General features: G+C 47.0%; 1 protein-coding gene across 3 annotated transcripts in view; it reads right to left on the reverse strand.

The window, feature by feature from the left end:
• Window positions 1-14,361, reverse strand: part of snx25 (sorting nexin 25) — a 146,928-nt gene that overhangs the window by 111,533 nt on the left and 21,034 nt on the right. For all 3 annotated transcript variants that reach the window (XM_079531283.1, XM_079531282.1, XM_079531281.1), the window contains exons 5-8: window positions 13,248-13,420; window positions 9,449-9,635; window positions 5,781-5,851; window positions 4,381-4,571 (exon numbers count right to left, since the gene is read on the reverse strand). In XM_079531283.1, the coding sequence (XP_079387409.1) occupies window positions 4,381-4,571; window positions 5,781-5,851; window positions 9,449-9,635; window positions 13,248-13,420 (622 nt within the window). The remainder of the gene's footprint in view (window positions 1-4,380; window positions 4,572-5,780; window positions 5,852-9,448; window positions 9,636-13,247; window positions 13,421-14,361) is intronic.

Here is a 14,361-nt window from a genome sequence, read left to right on the forward strand (position 1 = left end):
GAGCCTTCATTAGTATCATTAACACTGACTCTGTTCTGACCAGAATGGAACAGAGCCTTCATTAGTATCATTAACACTGACTCTGTTTGACCAGAATGGAACAGAGCCTTCATTAGTATCATTAACACTGACTCTGTTTGACCAGAATGGAACAGAGCCTTCATTAGTATCATTAACACTGACTCTGTTCTGACCAGAATGGAACAGAGCCTTCATTAGTATCATTAACACTGACTCTGTTCTGACCAGAATGGAACAGAGCCTTCATTAGTATCATTAACACTGACTCTGTTCTGACCAGAATGGAACAGAGCCTTCATTAGTATCATTAACACTGACTCTGTTCTGACCAGAATGGAACAGAGCCTTCATTAGTACCATTAACACTGACTCTGTTTGACCAGAATGGAACAGAGCCTTCATTAGTATCATTAACACTGACTCTGTTTGACCAGAATGGAACAGAGCCTTCATTAGTATCATTAACACTGACTCTGTTCTGACCAGAATGGAACAGAGCCTTCATTAGTATCATTATCACTGACTCTGTTCTGACCAGAATGGAACAGAGCCTTCATTAGTATCATTAACACTGACTCTGTTTGACCAGAATGGAACAGAGCCTTCATTAGTATCATTAACACTGACTCTGTTTGACCAGAATGGAACAGAGCCTTCATTAGTATCATTAACACTGACTCTGTTCTGACCAGAATGGAACAGAGCCTTCATTAGTATCATTAACACTGACTCTGTTCTGACCAGAATGGAACAGAGCCTTCATTAGTATCATTAACACTGACTGTTTGACCAGAATGGAACAGAGCCTTCATTCGTATCATTAACACTGACTCTGTTTGACCAGAATGGAACAGAGCCTTCATTAGTATCATTAACACTGACTCTGTTCTGACCAGAATGGAACAGAGCCTTCATTAGTATCATTATCACTGACTCTGTTCTGACCAGAATGGAACAGAGCCTTCATTAGTATCATTAACACTGACTCTGTTTGACCAGAATGGAACAGAGCCTTCATTAGTATCATTAACACTGACTCTGTTTGACCAGAATGGAACAGAGCCTTCATTAGAATCATTAACACTGACTCTGTTCTGACCAGAATGGAACAGAGCCTTCATTAGTATCATTATCACTGACTCTGTTCTGACCAGAATGGAACAGAGCCTTCATTAGTATCATTATCACTGACTCTGTTCTGACCAGAATGGAACAGAGCCTTCATTAGTATCATTAACACTGACTCTGTTCTGACCAGAATGGAACAGAGCCTTCATTAGTATCATTAACACTGACTCTGTTTGACCAGAATGGAACAGAGCCTTCATTAGTATCATTAACACTGACTCTGTTTGACCAGAATGGAACAGAGCCTTCATTAGTATCATTAACACTGACTCTGTTTGACCAGAATGGAACAGAGCCTTCATTAGGATCATTAACACTGACTCTTTTCTGACCAGAATGGAACAGAGCCTTCATTAGTATCATTAACACTGACTCTGTTCTGACCAGAATGGAACAGAGCCTTCATTAGGATCATTAACACTGACTCTGTTTGACCAGAATGGAACAGAGCCTTCATTAGGATCATTAACACTGACTCTGTTCTGACCAGAATGGAACAGAGCCTTCATTAGTATCATTAACACTGACTCTGTTTGACCAGAATGGAACAGAGCCTTCATTAGTATCATTAACACTGACTCTGTTTGACCAGAATGGAACAGAGCCTTCATTAGTATCATTAACACTGACTCTGTTTGACCAGAATGGAACAGAGCCTTCATTAGTATCATTAACACTGACTCTGTTTGACCAGAATGGAACAGAGCCTTCATTAGGATCATTAACACTGACTCTGTTTGACCAGAATGGAACAGAGCCTTCATTAGTATCATTAACACTGACTCTGTTCTGACCAGAATGGAACAGAGCCTTCATTAGTATCATTAACACTGACTCTGTTTGACCAGAATGGAACAGAGCCTTCATTAGAATCATTAACACTGACTCTGTTTGACCAGAATGGAACAGAGCCTTCATTAGTATCATTAACACTGACTCTGTTTGACCAGAATGGAACAGAGCCTTCATTAGGATCATTAACACTGACTCTTTTCTGACCAGAATGGAACAGAGCCTTCATTAGTATCATTAACACTGACTCTGTTCTGACCAGAATGGAACAGAGCCTTCATTAGGATCATTAACACTGACTCTGTTTGACCAGAATGGAACAGAGCCTTCATTAGTATCATTAACACTGACTCTGTTCTGACCAGAATGGAACAGAGCCTTCATTAGGATCATTAACACTGACTCTGTTCTGACCAGAATGGAACAGAGCCTTCATTAGTATCATTAACACTGACTCTGTTTGACCAGAATGGAACAGAGCCTTCATTAGTATCATTAACACTGACTCTGTTTGACCAGAATGGAACAGAGCCTTCATTAGGATCATTAACACTGACTCTGTTTGACCAGAATGGAACAGAGCCTTCATTAGAATCATCGGTAACACCTGTGAAGGAAGTAGGGAAGGGACAAGTTCTTTCCAAAATGGCAGAGTAATCTAGTAAGAGAGTAGATCTAGTAAGAGAGTAGATCTAGTAATAGAGTAATCTAGTAATAGAGTAATCTAGTAATAGAGTAATCTAGTAAGAGAGTAGATCTAGTAATAGAGTAATCTAGTAAGAGAGTAGATCTAGTAATAGAGTAATCTAGTAAGAGAGTAGATCTAGTAATAGAGTAATCTAGTAAGAGAGTAGATCTAGTAATAGAGTAATCTAGTAATAGAGTAGATCTAGTAATAGAGTAATCTAGTAATAGAGTAGATCTAGTAATAGAGTAGATCTAGTAAGAGAGTAGATCTAGTAATAGAGTAATCTAGTAAGAGAGTAGATCTAGTAATAGAGTAATCTAGTAAGAGAGTAGATCTAGTAATAGAGTAGATCTAGTAAGAGAGTAGATCTAGTAATAGAGTAGATCTAGTAAGAGAGTAGATCTAGTAATAGAGTAATCTAGTAAGAGAGTAGATCTAGTAATAGAGTAATCTAGTAAGAGAGTAGATCTAGTAATAGAGTAATCTAGTAAGAGAGTAGATCTAGTAATAGAGTAATCTAGTAATAGAGTAGATCTAGTAATAGAGTAGATCTAGTAATAGAGTAATCTAGTAAGAGAGTAATCTAGTAAGAGAGTAGATCTAGTAATAGAGTAATCTAGTAAGAGAGTAGATCTAGTAATAGAGTAGATCTAGTAATAGAGTAATCTAGTAATAGAGTAATCTAGTAAGAGAGTAGATCTAGTAATAGAGTAATCTAGTAATAGAGTAATCTAGTAATAGAGTAGATCTAGTAATAGAGTAGATCTAGTAATAGAGTAATCTAGTAAGAGAGTAATCTAGTAAGAGAGTAGATCTAGTAATAGAGTAATCTAGTAATAGAGTAATCTAGTAAGAGAGTAGATCTAGTAATAGAGTAATCTAGTAATAGAGTAGATCTAGTAAAAGAGTAGATCTAGTAATAGAGTAATCTAGTAATAGAGTAGATCTAGTAATAGAGTAGATCTAGTAAGAGAGTAATCTAGTAAGAGAGTAGATCTAGTAATAGAGTAATCTAGTAATAGAGTAATCTAGTAATAGAGTAATCTAGTAAGAGAGTAGATCTAGTAATAGAGTAATCTAGTAATAGAGTAATCTAGTAATAGAGTAGATCTAGTAATAGAGTAGATCTAGTAATAGAGTAGATCTAGTAATAGAGTAATCTAGTAATAGAGTAATCTAGTAATAGAGTAATCTAGTAAGAGAGTAGATCTAGTAATAGAGTAATCTAGTAATAGAGTAATCTAGTAATAGAGTAGATCTAGTAATAGAGTAGATCTAGTAATAGAGTAATCTAGTAATAGAGTAGATCTAGTAATAGAGTAGATCTAGTAATAGAGTAATCTAGTAAGAGAGTGGCGACACTAGCGTTGACTCCCATTGTAACAATGGCATGCGGAAGTGCTAATTCTATCTCAATGGGATAGTTCCAATGTTTGGAACTATAGCCCATAGCATATGGCTTTGCGGCGAGAGCAAAGCGTGTCACCACTAGATTACTCTGCAAAATGTGTGTGCGCGTGCGTGCGTGTGTGCGTGCGTGCGTGCGCGCGCGCGTGCGTGCATGCGTGCGTGCGTGCGTGCGTGCGTGCGTGCGTGCGTGCGTGCGTGCGTGCGTGCATGTGTGTGTGCGTGCGTGCGTGCGTGCGTGCGTGCGTGCGTGCGTGCGTGCGTGCGTATAGGAGAAAAATAGGTTTCTGCCCGACAGCGTCAACGACACATATTCGTGATGCGAGTTGTCTTTATTTTCTTACCCTCTGGCTCTGCGGCCCCTCGCTGTCCTCCGTCGCCCCCTCCTCGGTGTTGTCGTAGTTCGGGCCACCCAGCAGGCGGATCCTCTTCTCGGCCTGCTTCTTGGCCACGGTGAGCTGGTTGATGTAGCGCTTCATGTCTCTGGCCCGAAGCAGGTCGGCCTTCATGGCAGACGACTCCTTGCCTTTGCGCTCTGGACCGGACAGGAGCGGGCGGCAGGGGAAACACACAAAGGTTAAAACCCATTTAGGCCCGACGTCGAAATTTAAAAAAAAAATGTCTTCTAAATGATGAATGTATGATTTTTTTTTAAAAACTCATGTTTCTGTTTCAGTGGTGCTCCCCCCCCCCCCCCCCCCCCAGAAGCAAAGATTTGAGTTAAAAACATTCGCTCTAAAATAATATATATTCAAAGATTTGAGCCACATTTTCAAGATTTATGGTGAAATAAATTGTCCATCATATCACACACTATAGGATGCGTTTGCTTTTGTTGAGCTGCAAATTCAGATACCACTTAATTTATTCCACTTAAAGGAGCATTCAGTTATTTGGGTGATTTGGAAAACCACCCAGTCCGCCCCTGTAACAAAATGTGCACATGCACGCTCTACAGTGGGGGGAAGTGCAACAGGCCAACAGCATGTGCACCAAGGCCCGCCCCCACTCGATCATGATTGGAGGAAGGCCCCACTCATCCTGATTGGATGAAGGTTTTGCCACCCGCCACCAAAACTAGGGTTTTTTGACCCCCGGGGCTCACTGGGGACAGGGAGGAACTCCTTATATGGTCAGCACACTCTATAGTAGGGAGAATTATCCAGAAAAAAAGAAAAAATAAGTGATATTTGAATTAAGTCAAATCACTGAATATACCTTTAACCCATTTAGACCTGTTGTATCCCTGGTTAACACTCCGAACGCCTGGGGTCATTTAATCCATTAAATCATAGCGATTTATAGCAGCGGAGCAATTTTACCGACGGACCAGATGTTATCCCGGATAGCTAGATGTAGCCAAAACACTCTCTCAACGGGAGGAATGATTAATTCTACCGCGACTAGCGACGGTACGCGGTTGGGCCGTCTAACACAAGATATTTGCTTAGAATTCCACGGAATGATTTAGATCAAGAGTTATTCACGTTTTAAGATTTTCGGTCTCGTCGGCTAAACATTTTCGACGACGTCCCACTGTTGTGCAACATCGAATGTTGCGCAACAGACGCTCCCAGCCTGTGGAGCGATGCGATCGGTTTGGAGATAAAGAATCTTCGTCCTGGGCGCTGGGCGTTACTAATTGAAAAGGTTAAACCCCAGTCCCGCCCCTTTAGAGTAGGCCTCGGGTCTGATTGGGTTAAACCCCCCCCCCTAGTGGTGGTGCTGTGAAGTGAACCGTTACCTTTCTGCTTCTTCAAGGCAGGAAGACTGCTGATGGTGGTGGCGTGGATGATCTCTACTACGATCTGATACCTGTAGGGGGAGACAGAGAGACATGGATGATCTCTACTACCATCTGATACCTGTAGGGGGAGACAGAGAGACATGGATGATCTCTACTACGATCTGATACCTGTAGGGGGAGACAGAGAGACATGGATGATCTCTACTACCATCTGATACCTGTAGGGGGAGACAGAGAGACATGGATGATCTCTACTACCATCTGATACCTGTAGGGGGAGACAGAGAGACATGGATGATCTCTACTACCATCTGATACCTGTAGGGGGAGACAGAGAGACATGGATGATCTCTACTACCATCTGATACCTGTAGGGGGAGACAGAGAGACATGGATATTTGCACGATATATGCTACTGAATTATTTACATTTTCATATATGAGTGACTGACTGTCATAAACGATACAGAGACACCATCCTGACAATAACGCAGAGACGGCTTGTTTATTTTTGGACCACAACGCTTATATGAGACGATTTTAAGACGACCCCATGTTATTCTCCATAGAGAAATTACTTCCGTGAACCAGCAGGGGATGAGCGAGTGACGTCAGGACTTTAGAACCAGGGGATGAGCGAGTGACGTCAGGACTTTAGAACCAGGGGATGAGCGAGTGACGTCAGGACTTCGGCGCTCTATTGGTGAAGACGGACACACAGGGTACTGACACACAGGGTACTGACACACAGGGAACTGACACACAGGGAACTGACACACAGGGTACTGACACACAGGGAACTGACACACAGGGTACTGACACACAGGGAACTGACACACAGGGAACTGACACACAGGGAACTGACACACAGGGTACTGACACACAGGGTACTGACACACAGGGTACTGACACACAGGGTACTGACACACAGGGAACTGACACACAGGGAACTGACACACAGGGTACTGACACACAGGGAACTGACACACAGGGTACTGACAGACACAGGGTACTGACAGACACAGGGTACTGACAGACACAGGGTACTGACACAGGGTACTGACACACAGGGTACTGACACACAGGGTACTGACAGACACAGGGTACTGACACAGGGTACTGACAGACACAGGGTACTGACACAGGGTACTGACAGACACAGGGTACTGACACAGGGTACTGACACACAGGGTACCCACACACAGGGTACTGACACAGGGTACTGACACACAGGGTACTGACACACAGGGAACTGACACAGGGTACTGATACATCACAGGGTACTGACACACAGGGAACTGACAGACACAGGGAACTGACACACAGGGTACTGACACACAGGGAACTGACACACAGGGTACTGACACGCAGGGTACTGACACGCAGGGTACTGACACACAGGGTACTGACACACAGGGTACTGACACACAGGGTACTGACACACAGGGTACTGACACAGGGTACTGACACACAGGGTACTGACACACAGGGTACTGACACACAGGGTACTGACACAGGGTACTGACACAGGGTACTGACACACAGGGTACTGACACACAGGGTACTGACACAGGGTACTGACACACAGGGTACTGACACACAGGGAACTGACACACAGGGTACTGACACACAGGGTACTGACAGACACAGGGTACTGACACAGGGTACTGACAGACACAGGGTACTGACACACAGGGTACTGACACAGGGTACTGACACAGGGTACTGACACAGGGTACTGACACAGGGTACTGACACAGGGTACTGACACACACAGGGTACTGACACACACAGGGTACTGACACAGGGTACTGACACACAGGGTACTGACACACAGGGTACTGACACACAGGGTACTGACACAGGGTACTGACACAGGGTACTGACACACAGGGTACTGACACACAGGGAACTGACACACAGGGTACTGACACACAGGGTACTGACACAGGGTACTGACACACACAGGGTACTGACACACAGGGTACTGACACAGGGTACTGACACACAGGGTACTGACAGACACAGGGTACTGACAGACACAGGGTACTGACACACAGGGTACTGACACACAGGGTACTGACACAGGGTACTGACACAGGGTACTGACACACAGGGTACTGACAAACAGGGTACTGACACACACAGGGTACTGACACACACAGGGTACTGACACACACAGGGTACTGACACATCACATCAGAAACGCTCGTTATTTCACTAAAATGACATAACAGTCCCCCCGGCCTGCTCCACATTTAGAACGGTCTATCACCCTGGAGACACTGTCTGTTCCCATGGAAACCCCACAGAATGGAGTGCTAGTTAACAACATTTTTTTGTTTTTACTCACCCGCCGTTTGTGTGTGTGCGCGTGTGTGTGGGGCTGGGTGTGTGTGTGTGTGGGGCTGGGTGTGTGTGTGTGTGTGTGGGGCTGGGTGTGTGTGTGTGAGAGAGGCTGGGTGCGTGTGTCGGTGTGTGTCTAGCTTATACAGAGAACCGTGATTATGATTTTGCACTGCATTTTTGGCGTGGCCGAGACTATGTCAGTCAGACATTCAGCCAGTGTCGATTTCGTCGACTAAAACAATGACGAAATGTTTTCGTCGGCTGCCTTTTTTCACTGACGAAAACTAAATAGAAACTAAATGAAAACTAAGCTATGATGACTACTAAGACTAAATATACTGACAATTTCGTCAACAGATAAAAACTAGACTAAATGTTTGGAAGGGACCTAGTGGACAAGAGATCCACTAGGAAGGGACCTAGTGGACAAGAGATCCAGTATAATTCATTTTACACTTGGTTGCATGCTGAAAATAGCAGATCTACAAGCCCAGCTTTTAGTCGACTAAATCAACCATAGATTTAGTCAACTAAAATCTTATGTTTAGTCGACTAAAAGGGCAGAACCGGCCTGTTATAGTGCCACTAGGAGGCCAAGTACAGATGTTGTCCAAACATCACGACAATCGGTACACAGTATCCCTCCAACGCATGGCGTCTGAAGTTGCTGTACGTCATATGGCAGCCATTTAAAACGCGTGCGTCTCTGTGCTAACATAATGACACCGACCAATGGCGTGGGATCTTTGTATGAGGCGCGCCGTGCCGTGCATGAGTGGTGGCGTACGAGTCGTGTACCTGAGATGTTTGAGGAAGGGGAGGAGGTGTACCTGAGCTGTTTGAGGAAGGGGAGGTGTACCTGAGCTGTTTGAGGAAGGGGAGGAGGTGTACCTGAGCTGTTTGAGGAAGGGGAGGTGTACCTGAGCTGTTTGAGGAAGGGGAGGAGGTGTACCTGAGGAAGGGGAGGAGGTGTACCTGAGCTGTTTGAGGAAGGGGAGGTGGTGTACCTGAGCTGTTTGAGGAAGGGGAGGAGGTGTACCTGAGGAAGGGGAGGAGGTGTACCTGAGCTGTTTGAGGAAGGGGAGGTGGTGTACCTGAGCTGTTTGAGGAAGGGGAGGTGTACCTGAGTTGTTTGAGGAAGGGGAGGAGGTGTACCTGAGGAAGGGGAGGAGGTGTACCTGAGCTGTTTGAGGAAGGGGAGGTGTACCTGAGCTGTTTGAGGAAGGGGAGGAGGTGTACCTGAGGAAGGGGAGGAGGTGTACCTGAGGAAGGGGAGGAGGTGTACCTGAGCTGTTTGAGGAAGAGGAGGTGGTGTACCTGAGCTGTTTGAGGAAGTCCACGTCGGCCGAGGTGGAGATGAGTTTGATGAAGTCCTCGTAGGAGGCAGCGTAGGTGTAGGCCTTCTTCTGCTGCTCCGCCTGCTGCTCCCTCTGCTCCAGCTGGGAGAGCAGCATGGTGTTCAGGGAGTCTGGGTCCGAGAGCACCTCCACCAGGGGCCTCAATACTAGAGGACACACACACACACATGGTGTTGAGAGAGCACCTCCACCAGGGGCCTCAATACTAGAGGACACACACACACACACATGGTGTTGAGAGAGGACCTCCACCAGGGGCCTCAATACTAGAGGACACACACACACACACACACACATGGTGTTGAGAGAGCACCTCCACCAGGGGCCTCAATACTAGAGGACACACACACACACACACATGGTGTTGAGAGAGCACCTCCACCAGGGGCCTCAATACTAGAGGACACACACACACACACACATGGTGTTGAGAGAGCACCTCCACCAGGGGCCTCAATACTAGAGGACACACACACACACACACACACACATGGTGTTGAGAGAGCACCTCCACCAGGGGCCTCAATACTAGAGGACACACACACACACACATGGTGTTGAGAGAGCACCTCCACCAGGGGCCTCAATACTAGAGGACACACACACACACACACACACATGGTGTTGAGAGAGGACCTCCACCAGGGGCCTCAATACTAGAGGACACACACACATGGTGTTGAGAGAGCACCTCCACCAGGGGCCTCAATACTAGAGGACACACACACACACATGGTGTTGAGAGAGCACCTCCACCAGGGGCCTCAATACTAGAGGACACACACACACACACACATGGTGTTGAGAGAGCACCTCCACCAGGGGCCTCAATACTAGAGGACACACACACACACACACATGGTGTTGAGAGAGCACCTCCACCAGGGGCCTCAATACTAGAGGACACACACATGGTGTTGAGAGAGCACCTCCACCAGGGGCCTCAATACTAGAGGAACACACATGGTGTTGAGAGAGCACCTCCACCAGGGGCCTCAATACTGGAACACACACATGGTGTTGAGAGAGCACCTCCACCAGGGGCCTCAATACTGGAGGAACACACACACATGGTGTTGAGAGAGTCTGGGTCCGAGAGCACCTCCACCAGGGGCCTCAGCACTAGAGGAACACACACATGGTGTTGAGAGAGCACCTCCACCAGGGGCCTCAGAACCACACACACACACACACACACACACACACACACACACACACACACACACACACACACACACACACACACACACACACACACACACACACACACACACACACACACACACACACACACACACACACACACACACACACACACACACACACACACACACACACACACACACTGTGAGGTGGGGGGAGGGGGGAGGAGGGAGAACTGCACAGTACCATCGTGCGACGAAAGATGATCCAGGCACTTGAACTTTGAAATTTGACTGAGGGACTGCCATTGGATTCTTTTTTTTGAGTTTTCGTTTTTTCATGTCATGTGAAAGCAGGGAATCATAGCTTCAAATTGACATATTGGTTTGGCCAACCAGTTTTGGAGATATGGCTTATAGAGTAATGTCTTGCGCGTTGAGAAAACAAGCTTGAAAGGTTCACTTCTGTGGTCTCTAACATTACACCTAACTACATGTTTAAGCATTTATTTCATATTTACAGGTCAATTTCAGCTCTGACACTTATTTCAGACATGCTCTAGTATGTGAAGAGTTTGCCTGTGCTATTAACTCATTTAAAAAAAAAAAAATGTTTTTCTCCTCTGGTGAAAAGCTGGAATTTGCGCGATGGCAGCAGTCTCTCAGTCAAATCTGGTCACATAATATTCCGGACGCAACGCTGTACCTCGGACCTTGCCATGGTTCACATGATGCTCCACAGATATGTTTCAGGCAATTCACCCTTTGTCAGCCTTCTGATTGGTCCCTGACTGACCAACCAGCAGGTTCTTTCTGCCTTGTTCCGCCCTGGTTCATCCTTGTTTATGTTGAATTTGCTAAAACATCATTTTTGGAAAAACTAAAATCAAACCTGACCTGCCCTGCAGTCACCGTGCTGCACCTGTGATGTTCCTTTTTACTGACACAGAGTTTACAATAAGAACTGAACTCACAGAATATCAATACGAAGCAACTGAAAAACACCTTATTTAATGGTAGTGGATGGAGAGCGAGGATTTTTGTCCAACCACGAAACGGCAACCAATGGGTGCGAAGAGGGGCGGAACCACGGGCGGGACTTGACAAAGGGTGAATTCAGGGCTACATCGGACCATAAATTGCTCGTTTAATGGATTGATTGCAGCTGCCTGCGTTTGATGAGAGCCGTAGCGTGTTGAGAGTCTGGGTCCGAGAGGACCTCCCCCAGGGGCCTCAACACACACACACACACACACACACACACACACACACACACACACACACACACACACACACACACACACACACACACACACACACACACACACACACACACACACACACACACACACACACACACACACACACACACACACACACACACACACACACTCACTCACGCACTGACACACACACTCACACACTGACTCACGCACGCACTCACGCACTGAGTCACGCACTGACGCACACACTGACACACATTATTACTGACATGCATTATTATCTGATCCTGTCGAAATGGAAGCTGTTATTTAATTACATCTATAATGGAATCGCCTGGCTGATGCCACACACACACACACACACACACACACACACACACACACACACACACACACACACACACACACACACACACACACACACACACACACACACACACACACACACACACACACACACACACACACACACACACACACACACACACACACTTGCAAGCCAGCAACTAAAGCCTGTGTAGCCGCGACCCGCCATTAAAAGTAGCGGCTCTGCAGTTAGCATTGATGAGACGTAGCCGCTACGGCTCTCATCAAACGCAGGCAGCTGCAATCAATTCATTAAACGAGCAATTTATGGTCCGATGTAGCCCTGAATTCACCCTTTGTCAAGTCCCGCCCGTGGTTCCGCCCCTCTTCGCACCCATTGGTTGCCGTTTCGTGGTTGGATAAAAATCCCCTCTCTCTCCATCCACTACCATTGAAATAACATGTTTTTCAGTTGCTTCGTATTGATATTCTGTGCGTTCAGTTCTTATTTTAAACTTGGTGTCAGTAAAACAGAAGTGAACCTTTCAAGCTTGTTTTCTCAACGTGCTGTTTCTCTGCAAGACATTACTCTATAAGCCACATCTCCAAAACTGGTGGGTCAAACCAATATGTCAATTTGAAGCTATGATTCCCTGCTTTCACATGACATGAAAAAACGAAAAAGAATCCAATGGCAGTCCCTCAGTCAAATTTCAAAGTTCAAGTGCCTGGATCATCTTTCGTCGCACGATGGTGCTGTGCAGTTCTCCCTCCTCCCCCCTCCCCCCCACCTTTGGTGGTAATGACTTCGATCAGAAGTGTGGGTCATGACCGAAAGAATGGGAGGAGACCCCGGGGCAGACCAAGGACCACGTCCCACTGGGAGGAGACGCCTCCCACTGGCCTTGGAACGTCTCGGGATCCCCCAGGAGGAAGTCACTAATGTTGCTCTGGAGAGGGAAGTCTGGAGCTCTCTGGTGGAGCTGTTGCCCCCGCGACCCGACTACGGATAAGCGGTTGAAGATGGATGGACTTCGGTCAGACAGCAGCGTAAGGTGCTCTACCCCCCCCCCCCCCCTCCTCCTACCTTTGGTGGTGATGACCTCGGTCAGACAGCAGCGTAGGGTTCGTGACTTGGCGTCTCTCTGAGGCAGCAGACACAGCAGCAGGAGGCGCGCTACGCAGCGCAAGAACGCCAGCTCACAGTCTGGACTCAGCAGACATGGATGGAGAGGGAAGGGCCTGGCGCCCTCTTCTGGTCTGGAGGAGAGAGAGAGAGAGAGAGAGAGGTTAGACATGGATGGAGAGGGAAGGGTCTGGCGCCCTCTTCTGGTCTGGAGGAGAGAGAGAGAGAGAGAGGTTAGACATGGATGGAGAGGGAAGGGTCTGGCGCCCTCTTCTGGTCTGGAGGAGAGAGAGAGAGAGAGAGAGAGGTTAGACATGGATGGAGAGGGAAGGGTCTGGCGCCCTCTTCTGGTCTGGAGGAGAGAAAGAGAGAGAGAGGTTAGACATGGATGGAGAGGGAAGGGCCTGGCGCCCTCTTCTGGTCTGGAGGAGAGAAAGAGAGAGAGAGGTTAGACATGGATGGAGAGGGAAGGGCCTGGCGCCCTCTTCTGGTCTGGAGGAGAGAGAGAGAGAGAGAGGTTAGACATGGATGGAGAGGGAAGGGTCTGGCGCCCTCTTCTGGTCTGGAGGAGAGAAAGAGAGAGAGAGGTTAGACATGGATGGAGAGGGAAGGGCCTGGCGCCCTCTTCTGGTCTGGAGGAGAGAGAGAGAGAGAGAGAGAGGTTAGACATGGATGGAGAGGGAAGGGCCTGGCGCCCTCTTCTGGTCTGGAGGAGAGAGAGAGAGAGAGAGAGAGGTTAGACATGGATGGAGAGGGAAGGGTCTGGCGCCCTCTTCTGGTCTGGAGGAGAGAGAGAGAGAGAGAGAGAGGTTAGACATGGATGGAGAGGGAAGGGTCTGGCGCCCTCTTCTGGTCTGGAGGAGAGAAAGAGAGAGAGAGATTAGACATGGATGGAGAGGGAAGGGTCTGGCGCCCTCTTCTGGTCTGGAGGAGAGAGAGAGAGAGAGAGGTTAGACATGGATGGAGAGGGAAGGGTCTGGCGCCCTCTTCTGGTCTGGAGGAGAGAAAGAGAGAGAGAGGTTAGACATGGATGGAGAGGGAAGGGCCTGGCGCCCTCTTCTGGTCTGGAGGAGAG

The sequence above is a fragment of the Electrona antarctica genome (assembly GCF_951216825.1).
Source record: "Electrona antarctica genome assembly, contig: scaffold_49, whole genome shotgun sequence".
Lineage (NCBI taxonomy): Eukaryota > Metazoa > Chordata > Actinopteri > Myctophiformes > Myctophidae > Electrona > Electrona antarctica.